Source organism: Chrysemys picta, chromosome 1 (assembly GCF_011386835.1).
Source record: "Chrysemys picta bellii isolate R12L10 chromosome 1, ASM1138683v2, whole genome shotgun sequence".
Taxonomy (NCBI): Eukaryota; Metazoa; Chordata; order Testudines; family Emydidae; genus Chrysemys; species Chrysemys picta.
The window spans coordinates 218,502,775-218,529,952 of NC_088791.1; the positions used below are offsets into that span (position 1 = coordinate 218,502,775).

At 43.2% G+C, this 27,178-nt stretch overlaps 1 protein-coding gene across 2 annotated transcripts in view; it reads left to right on the top strand.

Moving 5' to 3' along the window:
• Positions 1-1,955: 1,955 nt before the first annotated feature.
• CTPS2 (CTP synthase 2) overlaps positions 1,956-27,178 on the top strand; it is a 139,770-nt gene continuing 114,547 nt past the window's right edge. The window contains exons 1-5 of one of the 2 annotated variants that reach the window (XM_065580275.1): positions 1,956-1,978; positions 7,732-7,793; positions 9,802-10,007; positions 22,149-22,319; positions 23,015-23,115. In XM_065580275.1, coding sequence (XP_065436347.1) covers positions 7,750-7,793; positions 9,802-10,007; positions 22,149-22,319; positions 23,015-23,115 — 522 coding nt within the window. In that variant the 5' untranslated portion in view covers positions 1,956-1,978; positions 7,732-7,749. Of the gene's footprint in view, positions 1,979-2,099; positions 2,233-7,731; positions 7,794-9,801; positions 10,008-22,148; positions 22,320-23,014; positions 23,116-27,178 lie in introns of those variants that run through there. The other variant, XM_065580281.1, reaches the window with a different exon arrangement.

The following is a 27,178-nucleotide window of genomic DNA, read 5'->3' on the forward strand; positions in this document are numbered from 1 at the left end:
TCCGGGTTACGTCACTTCCGTAGGTCACAGGGCAGAGACGCTCTGTATTTCCTTCTCTCTATTCCTCCCATTGGGAGGGGGAAGGAAGAGGCAGGTGAGGGGCGGAGCGGTTGGCTGGGGGGGCAAGCGATACGGAAGCAAAGGAAAGGGGGCAGTCAGTGGGGTACAAGAGGGGAGGGGGATTTGGGTGCAGGAGCTTCCTGCTCTCCCGCAAGTTCTCCCACGTGGGGGTTGTTCATTGAAGTCAATGGCAAGTGCATGTGCAAAAAGATTGCAGGCTCGCTGTTCCTGGAAGGCAAGGGGGGAGAGGGGTGATCCACTATGTTCTCCCACCACTGCCGAAAAATCACGGGTTGGGGTTTTGTTTAGTTTGTACATACACATGCTATTTTGTAAATAAATACATTTCCCCTGCAGCACTTTTGTCACCTAAACCCACTGATCTTATACATGCAAACTTAGGCCCTGATCATGCATGCATGTACTTAATTTTTAGTACGGATGAATAGTCACATGAAGTCATATAGGACTTCCCATGTGTGTAAAATTCAGCATGTGGATAATCGGGACCATACATTGCAAGCTGCTTTGGGCAGGGTGCTGTCATTTGTGTTTGTCCATAAAGTACTATGGCTCTGTAAAAATAACAACGTTAAACCTGACAATGCTTTTTTAAGATTATGTCTTCACGTTTTGGTGGCTTTCTCCGTATGGACATATTATAATGGAAGACCAACAAATTCCAAAGCGTATGTATCAAGGAGTGCAGCTACACAACTGGCGATCACGTGCGTGCCAAAAGCTTCAGTGGTGCAATAAGATTGCTGGTGATGGCCATAAACTGAATATACAGCCTAAGCACATAGCCAGACATGATCCAGGTGGCCCTGAATCTGCAAGAAGGCCGGATCCCTTTAGGATTTTCCATGATGATGGTGTCTCCACATAGTGGTCAAGTGGAGTTAGGAAAGGTGAAATAGCATGAGACCCTTTTGAGAATTAAGAGGTAAGCATAAAGGGAAGAGACACTGACAGAATCAGATCAGTGTATGATGCAGGAGAATGTTTAAAATGAATCAAAAGGATCTATGTTATATATAAAATTACATTAACAAAAATAAAACTAACTTCTGAACAATCAACAAAGCTGGAGATAGATTTATCATGCTCTGTCTTTTAAAGCTCAATTCTGTATTGTGTTTGGAGCAGCCATTTACATCAATATGAGTTCTGTGTTCACAGTGGCTACAAAATCAGCCTTGAAAGAAGATGACCTTTAGAAAAAGTTTTGCTTTTCCTTTCAATAGTGAAATAAAGTATCTTCTTATCTGATTTCCATGTTGCTGTTGTAAGTCTCCATAATTTTGAAATTACTTATAAATCTTGGGTCAATAGCTTGCACCAGAATATGTGAAGGCAGCATTTGACCAAACGTTTTATTTCCTATTTCCCAGTCCCTCAAATCAGGAACAGTTGCACCAGGTCTCTGATAACTCTTCTTCTTAATCACTTTGCACCCTTATATTTAAATTTCATTCCTTTTCAGACTGCGATTCCAATCAGTTAAATCAATAGGACTCTGCACAGCTGCAAGGGTTCAACTATATGAATTTAACTGCATGATGAGGACCTAAATCCCAATGCAGGGAGATGGACTGTGTGTGCTAACATCATTTGCATCCATTGTCTGCATCACTCACATTCTTCAGTAGAAATTCCCAGGGGATTGGAAAATCAAGAAAAAATCAGATATATTAGTAATTTAAATATCGTGGAGACTTGAAAGCAATAGTAGTAGTAGTATGGTGAGAACAGTGGGCTATTCCGAGCTACACACGGGAGATTTTCAAGGTCGATATTAAAAAATATATATAGCTAGCAGTCTGGCCGCAAAATGCTCGTGCCAAAAAGTGTCCCAGGCTGGGGCAGGCAGCTCAAGTAAAAATACATGAGCAAAAGCGCCGTCGGGGCAGAGCAGGTAAGTTTGTGTGGAGGACACGGTTTGCAAGGGGCATTATTCACCCACGGACCTCAGGTCTCTCTGGCTGCCTGGCCCGGGTCCCCTCCAGAGCCCCCCTCCCACCTACAGGCCGCGGCTCGGCGCTGGCTGCAGCGCGGGTTCCCTCTGGCGGCCGGCCGGAGACTCCCTCTCTGCCTCCCGCCTGCGGCACCTGGGCCCGGGGAGGAGGAACTTGCAACCGCCTCCGCCGCTGAGACGCAGCCCGCGCCCAGGTAACTGCCGCCTGCCTGGCCTCTGCGGCCTCCCGCGCTGCGCCCTCCTGCCCGGGGCGAGGGGGAGCGGCCGCGGCAAAGGTTCCCCTCTGTCCCCGGGTCGGGCAGGTTCCCCCGGGGGCGGCGCTGCTTTCAGGCGCCTCGGTGACAGCAGCAGCAGCGGGTTTGAGCTCCTCTCTCCCCGCTGCCAGGGCCGTGGGGGCCCATCACCCCGCTCGGGGCTCCCCTGAAGCCCCGGACTGCGCTGGGGTTACAGGAAGGGGGGTTTAGCTCCTGCCCCCTTCACCCAGGCAGCACGACCGTGTTGCTTGCACGTGTGGGTAGTCACTGCCCACCTCTCCTGTAAAAACATGGGAGCCACACCAGCTTTGCCTGAGACAGGGTGACAGCACACAGGGGCAAACACTTCACCGTTTCCTCCCCCCCCCCGTGCACGTTAGGACACTAGGAAAATGACCCATTGCTGAAGCAGTTTAACTGGCAGCGTGGCTGGAGGAGGAAGCTGATTCACCCTCATGATTAAAAGCATGATAGAGATAATGTTCTGCTGTGATAGGGTTGAAAACGATTTGAGTCCATATACATGAGCAGGTGAACTCTTTTCAGCATTAATTGAAGCCAGGCAAGGTGTTGCTGTCAGCTATTGTCAGCAACATGTATTTCCCCAGAGTAGATGAGGCCTATGGGTCCTCTATTCCTCCTTGCACTCTTCCTCATATTTTTTTCATATTTAGACATCTTTAAGTTGTACACTAGAGCCTCTTTCTGTCCAATGATTGGGTATATTCCAATAATTATAGAAATTATTTCTGTTAATGGACTTCATCCTCATAGATTAGTTTTAGCAAATTTATCAACAAAAATTGGAGGCTTGTAGCTTTCCTGTGCAGGGATCATTAATACCACCTGATGCTCAGGTCCCAGGTCAAATCTAGGGCCAAATAACTTTTTAGTCATGGACATGACTTATATAGTATATGAGCCATTTTGCTGAGGGCTATTTGCAGTTCTCAGCTCTAACAATACCAACAGAAATGTGAAAAGTAAATAAAAAATTCACCAGTTATACTAATTCATTTTCAGTACAATGCTGCAGGTTTGAGGTACAATCCTGCAAACACTTAACTGAAAATAACTTGTGTTAGTAGAAGCAATTAATCATGTGAGTAAAGTTATTCACATGTGTATTTGCATGAGTCTGCTCATTAAGAGCATATGGCAACCTAATACCCTCAGTGGTTTTTGTTTTGTTTCCCTTTCCTAGCTAGGTTTGTCAATTTTTTTCTCTGCTCATCTACAAGTCATGGGATCTTTGGAAATAATACTTTCATTTCTACAACGGAAACCATGACCTACTAAATGCTTCTAATTTGGCTTTTAAAAGTGAAAGTAAAAGACACTACTGTCCACAGAGTACTGCTTAGCCATGTCAACCATGTGAGTCAAAAGAGAAAATGAGACTTCTTGAACAGTTCCCTATAGAAGCTTGGCTGCCACTTTCAACATCATTTGTGGCCTGTCATGCCCCTTTGAATTCTTGCATTCTATTGCAAAATAATGGGTTGTTTCTGTGAGCTCTTGGGCAGCCTGAAGTCCCACTAAAGTTAATTTGATTTTTTTTAAATGACTTCAGTAGGAGAAGGGTTAGACCTAAGACCCTGACTCTATAAATACTCAGGGAAGTGAGTAGTTCTGTTGAATTAAACAGGGCTAGTCATTTGTGTACTGTTATTGATATGCATAAGTGTCTGTTTAACATTTCCAATTTGGTATTTTTTTTTCCCAGAAAGAGCGATGAAAATTGTTTGTCTGGACACAAAATGCTGTTGACAGCAGCAGTTGTAGGAGGAGTCCAAAACACAAGTGGATGGGTCCAAAAATCTTAAAAATAAATAAAATAAACCACCTCAAAGTAGCATGAAAAAGTTAGTTATTAATAACATGGATTATTTTCCCTTTCCTGTATGGAACAAAACTTAAAAGTTCTGGAAGTCTTTGAATTGTAGAACCTATGAAGTTCTAAATTATGTTTCTGGATACTACTAGGGTTTGAAAAATCCACATGCCTACCAGTAGCAAGGAGGACATATTCACTAGCTGAACTCTAACCATTCATTTAAAAAAGTTCCTAGTCTGTATGGTTGCAAAGAAAATCTTCCACATGAGAACCAGTGTAGTAGTGCTGTTTTCTTGAGTCTGCATAAAGAGAACTCTAGTGCCTTTGCTCGTAGATTTCCCAAGGATCAGCAGATTGAAAATGATAAGACTCGGGTCCATTTGGTTGCTGCTGTCAGAAGGTGGGAAGAAGTGGAGATGGAAAAAGAATTTGTTTAGTTTCACTGTGGAGATGATTTGGAAAGCTATGATGAGCAGAAACAGACAGTAGAGATATTCATGGAGGGAACAACCAGGAGACTGTGGAAGGAGTAGAGCAGGGGTTGGCAACCTTCGGCACACAGCCCATCAGGGTAATCCACTGGCAGGCTGCGAGACATTTTGTTTACATTAACCGTCCGCAGACACGGTCGCCCCGCAGCAGCCCGCCGCTTCCTGCAGCTCCCGTTTGCCGAGAACAGCGAACCACGGCCACTGGGAGCTGTGGGGCGCCCGTGCCTGCAGATGGTCAAGGTAAACAAAATGTCTCACAGCCTGCCAGCGGATTACCCTGATGGGCTGCCTGCTGAAGGTTGCCAACCCCTGGAGTAGAGTATTAGAGACTCTCCCCTTTTCTCCTAGCAGCCAGAGGAGGGATGGCTGTGTGGAAGAGGCACTTCACATTTCAGTACTACTCATCAGAGGATATAGTAGAACCTCAGAGTTACAAACCGACCAGTCAACCACATGCTTCATTTGGAGCCAGAAGTATGCAGTCAGGCAGCAGCAGAGACAATAAATAAATAAAAAATGTAAACTACTAAAAAAATGAGAGAGAAAGGTTAAATAAAAGATTTGACAAGGTAAAGAAACTGTTTCTGTTCTTGTTTCATTTACATTAAGATGGTTAAAAGCAGAATATTTCTTCTGCACAGTAAAGTTTCAAAGCTGTATTAAGTCAACGTTCATTTGTAAACTTTTGAAAGAACAACCATAATGTTTTGTTCAGTGTTACAAACATTTCAGAGTTAGGAACAACCTCCATTCCTGAGATGTTCATAACTCTGAAGTTCTACTACATTATGAATAATGGAGTCCCCAGATTTGCTGGCAGGAATCCTAGCACCCTTCCTCTTCTCAGCTATAAGAGTGATAGCTATACTGGCCAGGATGTTTTCCCTGCAGCTCATTGGTTGAGGGAGAATTTTGTGTCAGCCCCTGCCAGTAGGTGTCAGTTAATTTTTTCAAGCCCTTGTTATAATATTGCTACAATAATGACATTTTATCTGATGGAGTGGCTTTTTTGGGCTTGTGCATAAGCTTTGTGATCAGGTATACATCCCACTGTGTGTACTATATTTAAAGTATTCAAAACTTTATAAAATATTATCTATATGTATACATTCACATAGATTAAAATATATAAAATTCTTTTAAAATATTTTGAGCAATTTAAAATTGCCACATATGAGGCAGTTTTTGTGGTCTACATAACAGCCAGGTATTATTATTATTGATATTTATTTATTTACATTGTTGCACTTTGTTGATTGGCCATCTCTGAAACATTAGAAGGGACATTGCTTAGCAATAAACCTGCTCCCCTTGTGGTGATCAGCATCAGTGGAATGACGTATGTTTTGGCTAAGGGGAGAACCCAGGCAGAAGTAGAAGGACAAATAGAAGGTGACCTGAAAAGAGAATATCTATCTATCTATCTATCTATCTATCTCAGTGGTTCTCAAACTTTTGTTTCACACAGCAAGCTTCTGAGTGCGACCCCCCCTTATAAATTAAAAAAACACTTTTAAATTTATTTAACACCATTATAAATGCTGGAGGCAAAGCGGGGTTTGGGATGGAGGTTGACAGCTCATGACCCCCCATGTAATAACCTCGTGACCCCCTGAGGGGTCCCGACCCCCAGTTTGAGAACCCCGATCTATCTATCTATCTATCGATCTACCTATCTATCATTAATGTGTAAAGTAAAATTGATTTCACTTATTTTTCAAATGAGTGAAAATTTTGAAATTTAAGCCCCAATCTTGCAAGTTACTCTATTTAGATAGACCCTGAAGCTGTGCAGAACACCATTGATATCAACAGGGCTCTGCATGGAAGTAGAGGTCAGCTTTTGTGCACTGCATTGCAGACTTAGAGGCTTTGTTATTAGCACTATTTTCAAGTTTTACACTGTTCCTTGTATATGCAGTACTGCAGTTGTGTACATAGCAAGTGAGATTGCCTCTAAGTCACTAAAAAGGGGATTTTAAAAAATGCAAATTGTTAAGAACCGGAGAATGACGATCACAGCATGACGTCCCTTCTATGGTTCATACCAGTTTTATACACCTTTTGCAAGTATTTTCACCAGAGTGCCAATAAATAGTTCTGCCTATCAGCAGAACTGCTACTGGTACAAGCATTAGATTTGGTTTCTTGTTTGTCTTTCAGGCCAGTTCTTTTGTGGAATTATCTCAGAAAAACAGAATTGATACAAGAACCATGTAGAGCAATAAGAGTACAAGTTTGCTTTTAATACTTTCTGAGTTCGCTTGTGTTGTGAATTTTGTATTTTCATGTACTCCACTCTTCTAAATTTTTCATTTCTATATTTGTCTTTTGTCATTCTGGGCTTCTATAGTTAACATTTTTTCTTATAACAAATGTGAATGTAAAGGAACTATTTTTTTTCTTTTCCACTAGTGTTTGCTTTGTACCAATCATTACCAGGCCTGCGTTGATCCTGTGGGAACTTCTTTTTTTGCCCCACATGTGAGTCTGGGTTGAAAGCAGTAAAGTGACAACCTGCTCTTCTTCCCATTCCTCAGCCGGAGGAGGATGCTGGGAGAGAGCTTTGAATTGATCAGACGTCCACAACAGATCTATGGAACATCCAGCAGGATGAGCTCCCACCACCCTGGTTCTTTCCAGCAGTGAAGCTGCGGCTTAGGGTGGGAGTTACGTACAGCATCTTGTCAGGGTAGTTTTACTACAGGATGGTAAACTTTGCTGTTGGACTCCTCACCTCATTTTTTGTATCTGCCCCTGGCTAGTAGGTATCTGGTAATATGTTAAGCCATGGTCTAATTACTAGATTTCTTTTAAAGCACAATTTTTTGTTAGGCTTTCTGATAGAGTGTTTATTTACTGGGCAGGACTGTAAAGCTTTATCTTGTGTACACACACACACACAAACACACACACAGACACACACACTCTCCCTTCTTGTAGAGACTTTATTTAAGTTTTAAGAAGATGCGAAACTTTGAATTGTGTTAACAAGCGCTGTACACCTCTGTCTTTCCTGGGAACCATCTGAAAATACATCTCACTGTTTTTTAAACAGCTTGTGCCTTGGACTTGTATAAATACTAGTGCCTATTGTTGTCTGTTTTGCAGGCTTATTGTGACATTGTAATGTTGGGAAGGTCTGCACTGCTTACAGCTGTACATGGAAGAAGGTAGCGTTCTGAAGCTATTTAGCTTCTTGTATATTTTTGATCACTATCGCATATTCCAATGTCTTTGGATTTATTTGATATTTAATTTGGAAATATTACAGATACAATAGTCTTCATCTTTTCACTGTAATATGTCCTCAAACTCTGTATTATTTTATAGCTTAGAAGATAGGAGGTTTCTGAAAATGACACATCTACCTGCTGTGTAGCATGTGTTCTGAATGACAGTCTGGTACTTGTTGACTCATCTCTGACATCTTAATAAAAGGATGAATCCATTTCATTTGCCTCTTGTCCAGTACGTTAGCCCTGTTGCACTTCCTATGTCAGTTCTCCGGTGAGATACTGGGTGGAGTAATCAAACCAGATCTTTGATTCTTAGACAGGAGAAGTAAAGAAAATATGCTGAAAATAATGTTTATTTTTTAATCTTAAAACAAAAGATACTTCAAAATTGTAAAATATTAATTATAAAATCATATAAATTAAAGATGAAGTTGGAGAACTCTTGGGAGAAAGTAGGGAGGTCTGGAAACGGTGCCTTTATGGGTCGATCCCTCTGGCAGATGCAGACATACACAGGTTTTTGAGTTTGAACCGTCAGCACTGTCTGTAGGGGCATGTGCCCCTGCTAGATGGAAGAAGGTTGAGGAGATTCTGAGTTCAGACTCACAAAGTTTCTTTGTCCTGATAGGGGAATAACCAACATAGCAGAGAGTGTGGCCCATAATTTTTAAGCTGACTGTCCTTTAGAACCCGATTTTGAATTGACTGGGATTTTTCCTTAGCAACACAAAGTTTGTATACTGAATCTATAGTCACACTGTCATTCAAAGCAAAGGGCTCTGTTGGTCAATGTTTTTTGTGCTTGTGCTTTTCTTCAGTTTAATGCAATTTCTCTGTGGTCCAAAGTGTGTGTTGTTTGCACAGTATTAACAAATAAGAAGATTACTGTATGCATACTGATTTCTAGGCAGAGGTTTGACCAAGCTGTGTACTTGAGATAAAATTTAAAATATAAATTATTTTATTAGGCACCTATCACTCGTGGAATTCTAGGATTCTTATATAAAAAAATAGCATTGCATTAAAAACAAAAATAACACTTAGTAAATGTCATTTGATACAATAGATTTACAGTGTAATATGTGAATTTAAGTATCAGTCATGTGCCTAAAGATTTTTGATGGTCACATCTCAATTCAAATAAAGAAAAAAAAAATGAAAATAATTTCATTTCAGTTTCACATAAATGTCAGTACTGGTTATTGTTATGAAAACAAAACCAAAAAAATCTTAGCACTTATATAGCACTTTAATTTCATGAAGGTACTAAAGTTAAACACAACCTTGATATTATGGATATAAGTAACTGTAATGGTCTAAGTTAAGTCAAAGAAATAAAAGCTAGGCTGTGCAAGATGGCTTAATTGTGCTATATAAGCATTTCTTTACTTTTGCTTCATAGAATCGTAGGACTGGAAGGGACCTTGAGAGGTCATCTAATCCAGTTCTGGGCTGGTGATCAGTAGTGCCATGCATTGTTCTCTGGAAGATCTGGTTCCATTTTCCTTTTCCAGTTTGTTGCTTCCTGGGCTTAGTGGGGACACAAGCCCTCTCGAAGAATAGTGGCTACATGATAGGCTCTGGGGGCAGATGGGAGAATGAAAAACAGCTGGAAAACAGGGCGAGGGGATCCTTTGGTTTGGACAGTCCTGCAAAGGTTCAGTCTCTTCCTCTAAAGATAGAACTATCAGACAAAGATAAAATTTATTGTGGTTAATGTCGTCAGAATGAAAAATCCTTGAACTAAAGTTAGCAGAATATGTATGAAGTGATTTAAAAAACTTTAAATTTAAAATGATTTAAAGTCCAAAATTGTGACTATATTTAATTTTGATATTTTGGTTTCTGAAGCTCGTTTTGGCTTTCCTTTTCTGCATGCTGATTTAGTGTGATTTCTAAGGATAAATGTGTGTTTACCAAATGTGCTTTTTGTCACTGTTAGATTTCCAACTCGAGACCTATGTGCTGCTACTCATTTTCCAATGAAGTACATCCTGGTAACCGGTGGTGTCATCTCAGGCATTGGCAAAGGAATCATTGCAAGCAGCATTGGCACCATACTGAAATCATGTGGTCTACGAGTCACTGCAATCAAAATTGATCCTTATATTAATATAGATGCTGGAACTTTCTCACCGTATGAGCATGGTATGAAGAGTGATGCTGTTTCTTTTGCATGCATAAGTTCAATGACATTTTATTTTCATAAACAGAATTTAAATGTATAATGTTTTTGAAAAATTATAGCTAGATCTTTACTAACAGGTCATCTTGTCCATCTATGTGACAGTGCAGGATTGTTCCCTACTGCATACTTTCAAGTGCATTGTCTAGTTTAATTTATGATAATTCAAGTGAAAGGGCTTCTACCACTTTGGCTGGCAAGTTATTCCACAGTTTAATAGACTGCACTGTTAGGAATTTTCCCCTGATGTTCACTTTGCCTAATCTTTGTCTAACTTGATAGGTAAAGCATTTGATATAGTGCCCTCCAAAAATGTTACTTGAAAAATTAATTCATAGTCACTTGCTTATGAATACTAACTACCATCCAGAGTGAAAACTAGATAACAAAAGGAAATGACGCATAATATGGGGATATAGAGGTATGGACTGCTGTAGATATTGGTGTTAAATGTGGTTTTATTTAATGCCATCAGTAGTGAACAATACATGGTAAGGTTAAGCAACAATTAGTTCAGTTCAGGTTATACCTAATTTGAAAGTTGTGTGAACAGTTGTGAAGACAGAGAAATAACACAAAGGGGTCTAGAGAGCCTGGAAATAACAATATGAGAATCAGCTTGGAAATATAAACTATGATACAATGAGAGCAACAAATCTGAAAATAGATATTTAGGGGGTGGGAACCACTTGGAAAGCAGTGATGCCGTAAGCTCAGTTAGATATGATCTTATAATGCAGTATAGTGATGAAAAGTGGCCAATAGAATGTTGGGCTGCTCTGCCAGAGGCATCACGTCATAGAAGTAATAAGGACTCTCTAATACAGGATAGATGAGATAGTACCTAGAATGTGAAATCAAAATCAGTGGGATTGCACAGATGTAACAGATCAGAATTTGACCCACTGTGCCCAGGCACCTCCTCTTTCTCACTGGGCTTAGCACTTCCCCCTCTGGCAGTGGCAGGGCTTGAAGTAAATCAGCCCCACTCCGGATATAGTTTGTCTTCCCACTCTCTGTTTATTTATCAGTATTTTCAAGGTAGGCCTTGGGGCAGGCCCAAGGAGTGCTCTTCCACCAAACAAAAGAGTCAAATTCACAAACACAAAATAAAGGGAGAATACCTTTTCCTGCTGCCTCCCTCTCTGGGGGCATGGGGGTGTTTTCCTTTTATTGGCCCTGGGATGTCAGTCCTTCCCCTAAATAGGCACTCAGATTTGGTTGTTTCCCCTGTAGGGAGGAGAACAGCCTCTCAACCTGGAGAAGCCTCTCTCCCTGTTGCCCCTAGCCTTGCAGCAGCTTGTCTCTCCTCTCCCTCTCTCACCAGAGGAGGAGTTTTTAAAGGTCTGAGGCAACCCCTTCTCAGATTATAAGAAAAAGGGCCTTTATCGTTCTAGGGCTAACATACCTGCCTTCCACCACTCTCTTGCAACAGTCCAGCCTGACTTTGTCACGCCACTCATTTTGTTCTTAGCACCTCAGTACTAAATCTCTGTCAACAAATTGGAGGGTATTCAAAGAGCAACATAAATAACTAAGGGGTCATAAGGCTTACAAGAAGAGATTTAAATAATTAAATATGTATAATTTGACTTTAACAACAAAGTTGGGTCGGTTGACATTTTAAATGCCAGTCCTGTGTAGAGAAGGACTGTCAGAAAGAGATTTGGGTTTGAATGAGGTCAGTTGGATTGAAAACAAGGCAAAAAAGTTTGAACAAGGGCAAATGTGTATATTATTGGCTAGTGGCTTAGTAAAGATCTACCAACATGTCTTGGTCAAGCTCTTAGACAAAACTCCTATATCCTTCTGATATCCTAAAACACCTAGGAGAGGGAGGTTGAACCTGACACCTCAGACATGAATTAAATAATACAAATTAGAATAGATTGGCTGGGACAAATTCATCTAGATATCAAAAGCATGTGGCTATGGTGCTAATCAGCCAGCTTTGGAAAGCATTCCACTAGCATTAGTTGAAAGTGTACATTTTAGTCTCTCACAGAAAACTGGAGTTTTGTAAATGTTTAGGAGTTGAAGTTTTAAAGATTGTTTGATTACATACAATTCTCCATTTTTCTTGTATGGAGTCGATCATGATGAGTGAAAAAAAATTGCAGATGAGTTATCCAAATCTTACGTGGTCAAGATCCAGATTTATAAAGGAAAACACTACTTGCATCCTCTGCCACATCATTGATTTGCTCATCATAAAATAAGTTGTGCACAGCATTCAAAAATATACGTCCTGCCAATAGTAGTATTTTAAATTATGTTGCTTAGGCAAATTCTGACTGTGGGTCTTTAGTCTACCCTGCAGCTTTTGAAGGCAGAGACAAACTTGTTGGCTTTGGATGCAGGCTTAGCTTCTCCCACTGAAGCTAAACTACTCCAGTTCTTTTTGTCTCCAGAGCTTCAAGGGCTGAAAATGAACCAAAACAATTTCAATTGTATATCTAAAACATGATATGTTAATATGATCTACAAAACTTCATTGCAAAGGTTTTCCCCTTTTGCAGGCCAGTCCCCCTTGCTATGGCAGAATAAATGCCAAAAGAGCCCAGAGGTAAAAAGTGCCTCAATTGTTTCTCTTTGCTCCTAAAGTGAAGTGTATTGAGGGGCTGTAAAGAGGTGTATTTTTGCATCAGAAAAGATGGGCTCTATACTTGGGAGACAGATCTGAGGCCAGAAAAGACACTTGAACTCTCTTCCTGACCGGCAGCTGATAAAAGGGAAACCTATAATGAAAAGGATAAGGGTGACCTTGCTCCCAAAGTGAAGCAGGAGCAGTGCACCAAACAAACCAAATGTAGCCCATCCAAGGGACTTCAGGCCTCCAAAATGGCCACAATGGTATGTCAGAGGAGAATGATAGAACCCTCCATCAGAATCACGGTCAGCTGCACAACCAATGCTGGGTATGTCTACACTGCAGCTGGGAGTGTGCCTCCCAATTTGGCTAGACAAACACTAGCTCTGCTTGAGTTAGCACACTAAAACTAGCAGCATGGATGTTGTGACACGGGCAGCGACATGGGCTAGGCATCTGAGTATGATCCTGCACAACCCCCCCGGGGTCCATACTTCATAGAATCATAGAATATCAGGGTTGGAAGGGACCTCAGGAGGTCATCTAGTCCAACCCCCTGCTCAAAACAGGACCAATCCCCAACTAAATCATCCCAGCCAGTGCTTCGTCAAGCCTGACCTTAAAAACCTCTAAGGAAGAAGATTCCACCACCTCCCTAGGTAATCCATTCCAGTGTTTCACCACCCTCCTAGTGAAAAACTTTCTCCTAATATCCAACCTAAACCTCCTCCACTGCAACTTGAGACCCTTACTCCTTGTTTTGTCATCTGGTACCACTGAGAACAGTCTAGCTCCATCCTCTTTGAAACCCCCTTTAGGTAGTTGAAAGCAGCTATCAAATCCCCCCTCATTCTTCTCTTCTGCAGACTAAACAATCCCAGTTCCCTCAGCCTCTCCTCACAAGTCATGTGCTCCAGCCCCCTAATCATTTTTGTTGCCCTTCGCTGGACTCTTTCCAATTTTTCCACATCCTTCTTGTAGTGTGGGGCCCAAAACTGGACACAGTACTCCAGATGAGGCCTCACCAATGTCGAATAGATGGGAATGATCATGTCCCTCGATCTGCTGGCAATGCCCCTACTTATACAGCCCAAAATGCCGTTAGCCTTCTTGGCAACAAGGGCACACTGTTAATTCATATCCAGCTTCTCGTCCACTGTAACCCCTAGGTCCTTTTCTGCAGAACTGCTGCCTACGCACTCGGTCCCTAGTCTGTAGCAATGCATGGGATTCTTCCATCCTAAGTGCAGGACTCTGCACTTGTCCTTGTTGAACCTCATCAGATTTCTTTTGGCCCAATCCTCTCATTTGTCTAGGTCCCTCTGTATCCTATCCCTACCCTCCAGCATATCTATCACTCCTCCCAGTTTAATGTCCACTGCAAACTTGCTGAGGGTGCAATCCACACCATCCTCCAGATCATTAATAAAAATATTGAACAAAACCGGCCCCTGGACCGATCCTTGGGGCACTCTGCTTGATACCGGCTGCCAACTAGACATGGAGTCATTGATCACTACCCGTTGAGCCCGACGATCTAGCTAGCTTTCTATCCACCTTATAGTCCATTCATCCAGCCCATACTTCTTTACCTTGCTGGCAAGAATACTGTGGGAGACCATATCAAAAGCTTTGCTAAAGTCAAGGAATAACATGTCCACTGCTTTCCCCTCATCCACAGAGCCAGTTATCTCATCATAGAAGACAGTTAGGTTAGTCAGGCATGACTTGCCCTTGGTGAATCCTTGCTGACTGTTCCTGATCACTTTCCTCTCCTCTAAGTGCTTCAGAATTGATTCCTTGAGGACCTGCTCCATGATTTTTCCAGGGACTGAGATGAGGCTGACTGGCCTATAGTTCCCCGGATACTCCTCCTTCCCTTTTTTAAAGATGGGGACTACATTCACCTTTTTCCAATCATCCAGGACCTCCCCCGATCGCCATGAGTTTTCAAAGATAATGGCCAATGGCTCTGCAATCACATCCGTTAACTCCTTTAGCACCCTCGGATGCAGTGCATCAGGCCCCATGGACTTGTGCTCGTCCAGCTTTTCTAAATAGTTCTGAACCACTTCTTTCTCCACAGAGGGCTGGTCACCTCCTCCACGTGCTGTGCTGCCCAGTGCAGTAGTCTGGGAGCTGACCTTGTTCATGAAGATGGAGGCAAAAAAAGCATTGAGTACATTAGCTTTTTCTACATCCTCTGTCACTAGGTTGCCTCCCTAATTCAGTAAGGGGCCCACACTTTCCTTGACCTTTTTCTTGTTGCTAACATACCTGAAGAAACCCTTCTTGTTACTCTTAACATCCCTTGCTAGCTGCAGCTCCAAGTGTAATTTGGCCTTTGTGATTTCACTCCTGCATGCCTGAGCAATATTTTTATACTCCTCCCATGTCATTTGTCCAATCTTCCGCTTTATATAAGCTTCTTTTTTGTGTTTAAGATCAACAAGGATTTCACTGTTAAGCCAAGCTTGTCACCTGCCATATTTACTATTCTTTCTACACATCGGGATGGTTTGTTCCTGCAACCTCAATAAGGATTCTTTAAAATACAGCCAGCTCTCCTGGACTCCTTTCCCACTCATGTTATTTTCCCAGGGGATCCTGCCCATCAGTTCCCTGAGGGAGTCAAAGTCTGCTTTTCTGAAGTCCAGGATCCGTATTTTGCTGCTCTCCTTTCTTCCTTGTGTCAGGATCCTGAACTCGATCATCTCATGGTCACTGCCACCCAGGTTCCCATCCACTTTTGCTTCCCCTACTAATTATTCTCTGTTTGTGAGCTGCAGGCCCCTAGTTGGTTCCTCGAGCACTTGTACCAGGAAATTGTCCCGTACACTTTCCGAAAACTTCTTGGATTGTCTTTGCATCGCTGTATTGCTCTTCCAGCAGATATCGGGGTGATTGAAGTCCCCCAAGATCTGTGATCTAGTAACTTCTGTTAGTTGCCAGAAGAAAGCCTTGTCCACCTCATCCCCCTGGTCTGGTGGTCTATAGCAGACTTCCACCACGACATCACCCTTGTTGCTCACACTTCTAAACTTAATCCAGAGACTCCACAGTTTCATACTGGAGATCTGAGCAGTCTTACTGGTCTCTTACATACAATGCAACTCCTCCACCTTCTCTGCCCTGCCTGTCCTTCCTGAACAGTTTATATCCATCCATGACAGTACTCCAGTCATGTGATTTATCCCACCAGGTCTCTGTTATTTCAATCACATCATAATTCCTTGACTGTGCCAGGACTTCCAGTTCTCCCTGCTTGTTTCCCAGGCTTCTTGCATTTGTGTATAGGCAATAAGATAACTCGCTGATCGTCCTGCTTTCTCAGTATGAGGCAGGAGTCCTCCCCTCTTGTGCTCTCCTGCTCGTGCTTCCTCCCGGCATCTTGGGGCAGCAATGTTCACACTGCTATTTTTAGCCTGCTAGCTTAAGTAGAGCAGGCATGTATCTGTCTACCCAGGCTAGGAGGCATGCTTCCAGCTGCAGTGTAGACATACCTAGCATTGCTTGTGCAGCTGACGGTGGTCCTGATGGAGGGTGGTTCTCTGTGGCAGCAGAGGGAACAGAGCTTCTATGAGGAGTCAAATTCATCAGAGACTGCATCCATCCCCTGAATCAGCCAATGTACAAAGAGGAGACATTTTCAAAGGGACAAGGGGAAGTTAGGTGCCCTACTCCTATTAACAATCAGTAGGAATTGGGCACCTAATTCTCATTTGTGCCTTTGAAAAATCTTCCTCAAGGATAGCACTGCTCCTACAAAACCTCTAACCCCCTCATACTCAAACTATGCAAGCCTTTTGCAAAAATTGTAAAGTCTGCCATGAGCTAATGGAGTTCTCAGACACATCAGCCTTTGAGGACTCCATTAGCTGCTGGAAATCTTTAAAAAATATTTGCTAAATGTCTGCATAGTCTCACACAGAGAGGGGTGGAGGTCTTGCATCCTATCTAGTTTTGAGTATCTTGGTTGATCCATACAAACTCTAGAATGAAATAACCACACTTCCAGAAAATACTGAAAGTCACACTATCTCATTGTCTGGAAGATGGACTGGATGATCTAATAGGCTTTTTTCATCTCTAACTTCTATGTACTATGAATAAATTTAATGTTAGTAGGCCAACCTATATTTGAGATGCAACATTTAAAAAAGGTGCTAGACCTTTCCAAGAGCTCATTTTTCAAAGAGTTTCCTATAAAGTTTTTTGGCAGGAGGCCACGTGTAATAAATTTCAGACAGAAAGGAGTCTTTCTGTGGAAGGTAGAAGTGAAGGTCAAAATTGGGTTTATAATAGAAAACTCGTTATAGTCTTAACTATAAAGTCACTTTCTCAGTTCCATGATAAGGCAAATCTTTGGCAGTTTCATTCTTGTCAGTTTGACAGCTTCAGAAGTTACAGCCTGTGGTGTGAATGTTCTGTGGGTGGTTAGTGTAGTGGAGAATTGGAGAAAACCCCCTTGATTACTAAAATATTTCCAGCTGTGCTTGGAGTGGAAGTGTACTTTGGTATCTATTTAGAATGAAAAGGGGCTTATTCACCACAGGAATCAAATTCAGAACTGGGTCCTGTCAATTTCAAAGTCCAGAAGGCAGGTGCTTTGAAGAACTGAACTATTGCTTTTTAAGTCAGAGGGAAATATGACTTACGAAATAGCAGAGCAGCACTTGAAAGGGGGTAGCTGAGATATCAATGCAGAAGCAGCCTAGTCCAATAGATAGGCACAGGGCTGGGACTTAAGGAGAACTGGATTCTATTCCTGGCTCTGCCATTGCCTCATTGGGTGGCCTTAGGTATGTTGCCTGATCTATTGAGTGTGTATTAATTATATTGATTAATTAGAAATCCCAATAACATTCTGTGGGTTGAGAGGGTCCTGGCTCCTGATCAGACCCAGAAGTATTAGAGTTATCACAATGATGAGAACCCTGGTGTGCACAGTGGAGACACTCACACTTAGGAAAGACCTTCTGTCTTTGTAATAGCAGCAAAGAGTCCTGTGGCACCTTATAGACTAACAGACGTATAGGAGCATGAGCTTTCGTGGGTGAATACCCACTTCTTCGGATGCATGTGTCTTTGTAATATTTTTATTAGCACTGTTAGCAATATCACAAACACTTCAACTCCGTGAAGAGGGTAGAAATAATATAAAATGAGTGTCTGAGCATCCATATACTCACACCGTCTCTTGCAGAACAACCCAAAATGTTAGTCATCATCCTCATTGTCATCCTTACCAGCAGTCATCGTCCTGGCCTCTTCCAAGGCACGCTGGCTGAAATGCAGTTTTTATGTGTTCAGTTGATTCCCACTGTGCCTAACGCATATTCAGTAGGGGTCTCAGCCCCTTTTCCTTGTCTGTATTTTCTCACCCTACTAAAGTTGGGGTACTCTTCTCCCGTAAGTTACTAGGCCTTTTACCTCAAGTTTATTAGCATATTCATCAATTAGTGACTATGGCATTCTTGTGGTTGGATATCTGCTGATGTTCCTAATTTAAAATATCTAAAGCTGGTATAAACTGACATCTTGTGGTTACCTGTCAGCAGTTTAATCATACTCATTTATTAAAGCAGTCTGTCTTGTGATATCTTATTATGTAGGGTTACTCCTGGTTAGCTTTTTGGGCCTTAGGCCTTGATTAGTTTAGCTAAGCCAGGGGTTCTCAAAATAAATTTTTTGGTGGTCTCAGCGTGTGTCCACCAATTCTTGCGGTGGCTGCTCTGACGATTTTTCCTAAAATACTTAATTAACTTTAGGAAAAAAACAAAGAAATGTGCACACATATACGTCCAAATCATTGTAATTTATTTATGTAATAGAAAGGTAATAGGAAGTAGAGCTCCCAATTCAATGCACCCAGACTTTGTTCCTATTCTAGTGCTCGGAGGGTGTCACGGAGCGGGAGCCCCTTACCCTTTCGGGAAGCTGCCAAGCCCTGAAGCAGCCCTGAGCCATTGAGCTACTGCGGTAACTACAGCATCTGTAAACAGGCAGAGGAAACACTGACCAGTCTCTCTGTCCCTGCCTCCCATGGCCCTTCAGTAAGATCCCACCCCAGGGAAGGTGGGTCAAGAACTCACTGTTCACCTGTGGCATCCTAGGCTCCGTGCCCAGATCGGGTGTGAGCAGGGGAGCTGCTTGGGAGTGCCCCAGCGATCGAATGCTGCAGCCACCTCCACTGACAAGAGCCACCTCCAGTGCCGTGTACATTAGCCCTATGTGTTTCCAGAGATGCTGCCTGGCACCCATGAGGAGGAAGCTGCGTGGTGCAAGGCCCAAATCCTGGCGGTGCATCTCGCTGCCCTTGGTAACAGCTATTCAGGAGCAACAGCTGGGTGCGGCAGGGAGGGGTCACTGCTTTGTCGCCTCCAATCTCCACCCACGTTTTGGAGGCTGTTGTGGTGGCAAAAAAATTCACTGGTGGCTGCATGTGGCCATGGTGTCCACATTTGGAAAATGCTGAGCTAAGCTATTGTCTTACAGGCCTAGAGGCTTTTAGGCGCATTGCATTATGCCTTAACTTATACCTATGTCTTATCTACCAATACCTATAGGCTACAGGTAAATTGTTTAGGCTGTACTTTTTAAATATGGGTACCTCAAGTTAATCTGGACCTAAGTCCCGATTTCTCATAAATGTCAAGTTGTGCTATTTTTTTTACATGTGTAACTGGAAATTATCACTAGAGATATTCATTTAAATGAAAAAGTAAGTAAATAAGAGTGCATTTATTATAAAGGAAAAGAAAATCCTGTTTCAGATATAAAAAGCTATATCTAGAACAAGCAGTTTTGTGAAATTTTTACCAAAGGTGATAAAGCAAAGTTCCTTTGACTGCTGTATGCGAACTAGTATATTTTTAATAAAGATTTCATTGTGTGCCTAAATACATACCAATCCTTTAACAATAGGTTATAATAGCTCGTACTATCAACTAAAAGTTAAAAAGTCTATTTATGTACTTGTTGCTGATAATAATAATATAATAGCACTCATAATCTTCAAAATGCTTTTACAAATATTAATTAAACCTGTTTACATTACTGAAACATATTTCTGGGAGCTAGTGTAAATTTTCAGTAGGTGACTTCTTAAATGAGGGGGACAAATTTTGCACTAGATTATGTTCATGTAATTCTGTGTTCTGCACTGAGGTTGTGCAGTTTAACTGAGGGCAGAATTTTGCCCTCATTTTTATGAAGATATGAATATTATTAGATTTTTATTAATTAATAATTTAAAAAGAATACCAGCAATTATTATTTTTATGGACCAACCTCTTGCCATATGTATTTTAAACCATATTAATATTTGAATTAAACAGATGACAGAAAGCATCCACATAACTCCTGTGGTTTTTTTTTTTTTAAACCTGTGAAATATAAAAGGATCAAATTAAAAAAGGAGAAAAGAAAAAGAAATAAAAAGGAAAAAATCCTGTTCCAGGGCTAAGCCTTTGTAGGCTATATTTTAGCCTGGCCTATGTCATAGAGCTGCCCATCTCCACTCACTGTGTCATTCTCCTGTGGCCAACCTGAGCCTGAGAAGGAGCCAGAATTTACCAATGTATATTGCCAAAGAGCCACAGTAATATGTCAGCAGCTCTCCCGCTCCCAGCGCCTCCCATCCACTGGCAACCCCGCTGATTAGCGCCTCCCCTTCCCTCCCCATACCTCCCGATCACCTGTTTCATGGCGTGCAGGAGGCTCTGTGGGGGAGAGGGGAGGAGCGAGAGCACGGCAGGCTTAGGGGAGGGGGTGGAGTGGGGGCAGGGCCTGTGGCAGAGCCAGGGGTTGAGCAGTGAGCATCTCCCGGCACATTGGAAAGTTGATACCTGTAGCTCTAGCCCCGGAGTCGGTGCCTACAAGAAGCTGCATATTAACTTCTGAAGAGCCACATGTGGCTCCGGAGCCACAGGTTGGCCACCCCTGTCCTAAACCTTGGGACAGTGTCCGTCAGGTTTGACTTCCTGCAGCTCACATTAGTGCCGAAAATGGGGCATTAAGTCAAAACTGGATGTAAAAAACAAGGTCTAAATATATCTATTTGTAAATAGAGAGAACAGTTACATGGCTTCTTGTTTCCCATCTTGTCTGCATCCAGGTTAATGTAAGTGTGGCATTTTGGTTACAATAAATGTTTAGACTTTTTCAGGTGATTGAAATATATAAATCTGTCCTCTTTCCTTGCCCCAATGTCATCTAATGGGAGACAGAAAGGCATATTTCAGTCCTTTAGATCATATAATCAGTTATTTTTTACAATCCCAAAACATTTGCTCTTCTTTAAGGGCCTCATCCAATGCCCGTTTAAATCAATGGAAAAACTCTCACTGATTGAATAGGTATTGGGTCATGCTCTAAAAGAGTAGGCTGTGTAGTCTGGAAATATGCCAGCTTTCCCCCATTATTACAGTATACCAGATTCTAAGTCTTCCTTGAAGTTTGCAAAGTAGCCTTCTGTATCAATAGTTTTACATCTAATCAATACAGCTCTGTAGGCAACACTCACTTTTGCTTGTCAGTAACCTCCTAGCAGACACCAGGATGGCTGATTCCTTTGATCAAAATGCTGCCAGCAATGTAACTTTAGCTAGCTGAACCCACAGTTCAGAGTTCCCAAGTTAATCTTTTCATGATTTCCAATTAGCCAAAGTTTCCTCATTCTTTATTCTCAAAGAGCATGCTCTTGAGAGGTGGTGGGTGTACTCAGCCCCCGTGATTTAAATGGGAAATTAATAGCACACTGGAGGAATTTAGCATCTCACATAATCAGATTGTAAATCATCTACCCTCTTGTGCAGTGCATTTTCTTTCATTATTTGTTCAGAGAGAATTTGATATCCTGATGAACACGGTTTTACATTGCAACTGTGTATTTACACATTCTAGAGCTTACCTTCAAAAGATTTTATCTTTGTTGCTACAATATGAATCCAGCAAATTATCCAGTCATTGATGTGTAAGAGCAGTGCTCTTGCTGAGGTACTTTTCAATTCTGCCAACGCACTTTCCCATCTGATTTCATATGGAACCATGTTGGAGGCAACAGGTGTGGTTCCCTCACAGGCTGATGTTTAACAGAGGCATCTTTAGAGATCGAAAAAAGGCTCTGGGCTTGATCCAAAGCTCTTTGAAGTCAATGGAAAGATTCCACTGACTTCAGCGGTCTTTGGATAAGAGCCTAGCTGTGGGTATGATGATCCAGATGTTTATGCTGAAACAACTGAATCAAAACTAGGAGTAAAATTTTCAAAAGTTGCTAAGTCACTCATGCAAATTTTACCCCAAATCTGAGCCTAAAATAATTAACATAATTGAAATAAAGTACTGCATTTCATTGCGCTTATTTATATAGCACCTTTACTAAAATGTATTTATTATGTTTGCAGGATTCCTGCCATTTATTTAGTAATTTGTAATCATTGCTTTTCTATGTGTTAATGTAGGAGGAAATCCCAGTACAATTTATTTTTTACCTTTTCATTTTCTTTTTCAGGTGAAGTTTTTGTACTAAACGATGGGGGAGAAGTTGACTTAGACTTGGGAAATTATGAAAGATTCTTGGACATCAACTTATATAAAGATAATAACATCACCACTGGAAAGATCTATCAACATGTAATCAATAAAGAAAGACATGGAGATTACTTGGGAAAGACAGTTCAAGGTACTTTCCATGTAGTTTAAATTCATGCAGATTAGTTGAGTTTCTAATAAAGACTGTTTAGAACAATTACACGGGTAACTTTTATTCACTCAGAGGGATACTGACATATTTGCATTACTGGATTAATGTGAATGAAGTGGTCACTTCAAATACGTTCCTGGATTTATGACAATTTTGTTGATAAATGGGACAACTGAAATTGTAAATTAATTTAGGTCAAAGACAGTTTGAGTATAGTAGGTAAGTATGCTGAAGCTGCCTATTCTTCTAGTTGAGCAAATCATTCTGTCCTCCAGATGATCCAGGAGGAGTTTGCTTCTCATTTGCATTCCAGTAATCAAGTTTTACTTGCATATATGTTTACAAAGAACAAATTTCAGTTGCAGCAGCTATAAATATTCAGGAACATCCTTTTAAATTTGCATGCAGTCATTCACATTGGACGTGCTGGCATGCTCATCCACTCAAGTTTCAGAGGGGGCATACTGCATAGAGCAAGTGCTCTTTGCTGCCTTGACTCAACCCTTCTTCCTTGCCAACAAGATTTGGCCATACTTTAGTCTTCTGGAGGGACTTCTACCCCCTTTCATTCCACCAGCTCAATTACCCCACTGGGTTTTTCTCTCCTCTCTAAGTAGGAAGCAGTATGTGGTCCTACATTAGGAAGTGCTTCCTTTTTTCATTTTGCCTTGCAGTTGTTCCACACGTTACTGATGTTGTACAAGAATGGGTGATGAATCAGGCAAAGGTTCCTGTGGACAGTGACAAGAAAGAGCCACAAATATGTGTCATTGAGGCAAGTATGAAACTTCCCATCTCTACAGATATAATCCATGGGGTTGGTTATGTGTGATGAATAAATAGAGCTTACTTTTCCTCCCTTGTTTTGTGTTGTGTATATATGTCAGACTGAGTTGATATGGATAGCAACAACAAAGACACACAAATGCTGTATGGCCCTTGGCGTTAATTCTGAGTATGTTATGCATGGATTCCTCCCTGTGACTTCCACTAATGTGATTAAATCCCCATGCAGAGCATTGAAACTTGCTGAAGAGCGGCTCCTTAGGAGCCGATTCTCTCTTAAAGCAGCCAGTCAGTGTAAATAAGTTCTTCTTTGAGTGCTTGCTCATATCAATTCCAGTTAGGTGTGTGCGCGTGCTGCGTGCACAGATGTTGGAAACTGTTCCCTAGCAGCTACCCGTCAGGCCGGCTGTGGAGCCCCCTGGATGGTGCTGATATGGTGCTCTATATATGACCCTGCCAGCTCGATTTCCCCCCCCCCCCTTCCATTCCTTCTTACCGCCAGTGACAGTTGTTGGAACAGTGGTCTCTTGTTCGCAAGTGCTCCATTACTCCCTAGCTACTTTACTTATCTCTGTGTATAGTTACCCTATTGTTAGTTAAGTGTTAGATTTTTGTTATATTTAGTGTTAAGTATAGTTGTTTAACACTTGAAGGGGTTTCCCCTTTCAAGGAGTGCCCTACGGGGCATGCCATCCCAGGACTTCAAACCTTGCAGTTCCTGTGGCAAGCCCATGTCCACGGGCGACCCCCACGACTCCTGTCTTCGGTGTCTGGGAAAGGCCCATCAGGCGGATAAGTGCAGGATTTGCAAAGCATTTAAACCTCGCACTAGAAAGGAGAGACAACTCCTCATGGAGTCTGCCCTTCGTCTGCCTCAAGACTCGGCCCTGAGCGCCTCGGTGTGGAGCGCCCCTCCAGTGGTGCCGTTTGCAGAGCCAGAAAAGGACTCGGCATGCCCCTCTAAGGCCCGACGGTCTCCCGGGGCCCAAAAGAGCTCTCCCTGGCACCGCTCCCACTCCCCGGCCAGCCGTAAGAAGCAGGCCACATAGAAGCCTCCACAAAGGCCTGAGGCGGTAGTTGCACCCCCGGCAGGGCATGGTGCGGACCAGGAACATAAGGCTGACATGCTTCCCAGTAGTCCTCACCCCACACGGGCCCCCGCCCCCCAGGGAAGCCCAGCATCGCCGGATTCCCCGCAACTGCAGGTCGAGGAGGTCACGCTGCCCGCCACGCCCGACACCTTTGAGGCCGCCATAGGGCTCATTGAGATGACGGCGCCCAAGTCCCCGGTCTCGAGGCCTACACCATCTCGAGCCCCGGCACTGCCAAGAGGCGAACTGGCGTTCTTTGGGCCATTGGTCCCCAGACCAGTATCACCGCGCCACTCTTAAGTTCCCGGCACCGCACCCATGCTACACGCCGGTTTGACTCGCGGCCACGGGCTGAGTCGCAGCACTGGTCCCACAGCCCTGATCCTTGGAGCCGCTCCCGCTCCTTGGCCGTCCCGCTTCCAGTCACCCTCCCTCAGGTTGAGTAGGGCATCAGGGGCATCGGAGGTACCTTGATCAGGCCCGGGCATTATCGGATGGGACACTTCAGCGCCCCACTGGCAGCCCCAGTGGCAGTTCTGGACCCCCTGGGCGTACCATCAAGCCCAGGGTGCTCCTCCAGGCATCCCTCCACCTTCACGCTCTGGGTCCTGTATTCCCAAGGCAACCATCAGTCGTCCTCGTCCGGATCCCACTCAATCGCTGGACCCAGCCCCACCCCTGGTGGAGACTAAGGGGCTGTTTTGGACCCGATCCTGCCGGTTGCCGCCACCTCGTCTTCTCCCGATGTGGCAGGTACATCTACATCCGTCCCTCCATCCATGGACTATCAGGCTTTAAAGGAACTCCTATGGCGAGTGGCCTTAAATATGAATCTCTAGGTGGAGGAGGTAGTAGAAGAAGAGGACCCTGGGGTGAACATTCTGACAACAGAAGGGCCCTCTAGGGTGGCACTGCCTGTTATAAAGACCATCCAGTCAAATGCCAAACAATCTGGCAAACTCCGGCCTCTGTTCCTCCCACAGCCAAAGGGGCCGAAAGAAAGTACTTTGTCCCCACTAAGGGGTTCAAATACCTTTTTACCCATCCCTCCCTCCCCCCCGTGCTCCCTGGTGGTGGATGCGGTAAACGAAAAAGAAAGGCAGGGCCAGCAAGGGCCCGCCCCTAAATCAAGAGACCCGAAACGTCTGGATCTCTTTGGGAGGAAGGTTTATTCTATCGGTGTCCTCTCCCTACGGATTGCTAATCAGCTCGCGATTCTTAGCAGATACAGTTATAACTCCTGGTCTGCAATCCAAAAGTTCAAGGAGCTCTTCCCATCGGACTCTCGGCAGGAGCTGGGCGCCATTGCTGAGGAGGGCAGAATAGTGTCCCGGGTTGCTCTTCAAGGCTCCCTGGACACCGCGGATGTGGCGGCACGTACGCTGGCATCTGGTGTTGCCATGCGGCATAATGCCTGGCTTCAGTCTTCAGGTCTTCCGCCAGAAGTTCAGCAGACTATTCAAGACCTCCCGCTTGACGGTCAGGGGCTTTTCTCTGAACAGACCAACTCTAGTTTGCATAGCCTGAAAGATTCAAGGAACACAATTAAGTCTCTCGGCATGCACACCCCGGCGACTCAAAGAAAGCCGTTTAAACCCCAGCCCTCCCAGCAGCCGTCTTTCCCCACTAGACCCAGGCAGGACTTGGTAGGAGGTAGTAGATACATCAGGCGCAGACCATCGCGTCCTCCCCCAGGGCAGGGCCAGGGACAAAACTGCACCCACCCTACATGAGCGGCAGCTGCATTCGCTGGACGTTAGAAGAGCACTCGCCTTCTACATAGACAGAACGAAGCCATTCCGCAAAATAACCCAGTTGTTTGTTGCTCTAGCAGAGCGAATGAAAGGTTCGCCAGTCTCCTCCCAGTGGATATCCTCCTGGATCACGGTGTGTATTCACGCTTGCTATGGCTTAGCGAAGGTCCCTCCGCCTGTTGTCACGGCTCACTCCATGTATCAGCAGCCTTCCTGGCACACGTACCCCTCCAGGACATCTGCAGGGCTGCCGCATGGAGTTCGGTGCACATCTTCACGTCACACTACGCCATCGTTCACCAATCACATGATGATGCAGCCTTCGGCAGGGCGATTCTCCAGTCTGCAATACCTTGACTCAGACCCCACTTCCGACGTAAGGCTCGGGAGTCACCTAATTGGAGCAACACATCTTGAAGAACAACAGTTACAAAAGGTGAATAACTGTTTTTTCTGGTGTATGTATTTTCACCTTTCCTGGGTTTTCACAAGCCATATACAATGGATTCCAGCTACGTATACTGGGTTAACAATATTAAGGAGCAGGACTTAATTTCCTTGATGATTTCAGAAATCACGACATCATAGTCAGTAGAAGAACTCTTCAAATCATAGCTTGCAATCTTCAAACCAAGGATCCTGTCATGTTGTTCATGATCATGCTTTCAAGAATGTATCTAAGTACTTATGGATTGAGGTCACATTTTAGCTATTTTATTTTTAAGGTCTTGCAAAGCAGTATAGTCCCTCCTGTGTAAATGAGATGTATGGATGAAAAGCACTACATAAGTACTAGATGGTTCTATTTATTATCATTCAAGTTTCAATGAAATTTCTGAAAAAGACATGTCTGGGAATTTGAAGAAAGAGTATTTTCATAGATTCATAGATTCATAGATTATAGGACTGGAAGGGACCTCGAGAGGTCATCGAGTCCAGTCCCCTGCCCGCATGGCAGGACCAAATACTGTCTAGACCATCCCTGATAGACATTTATCTAACCTACTCTTAAATATCTCCAGAGACGGAGATTCCACAACCTCCCTAGGCAATTTGTTCCAGTATTTAACCACCCTGACAGTTAGGAACTTTTTCCTAATGTCCAACCTAGACCTCCCTTGCTGCAGTTTAAACCCATTGTTTCTGGTTCTATCCTTAGAGGCTAAGGTGAACAAGTTCTCTCCCTCCTCCTTATGACACCCTTTTA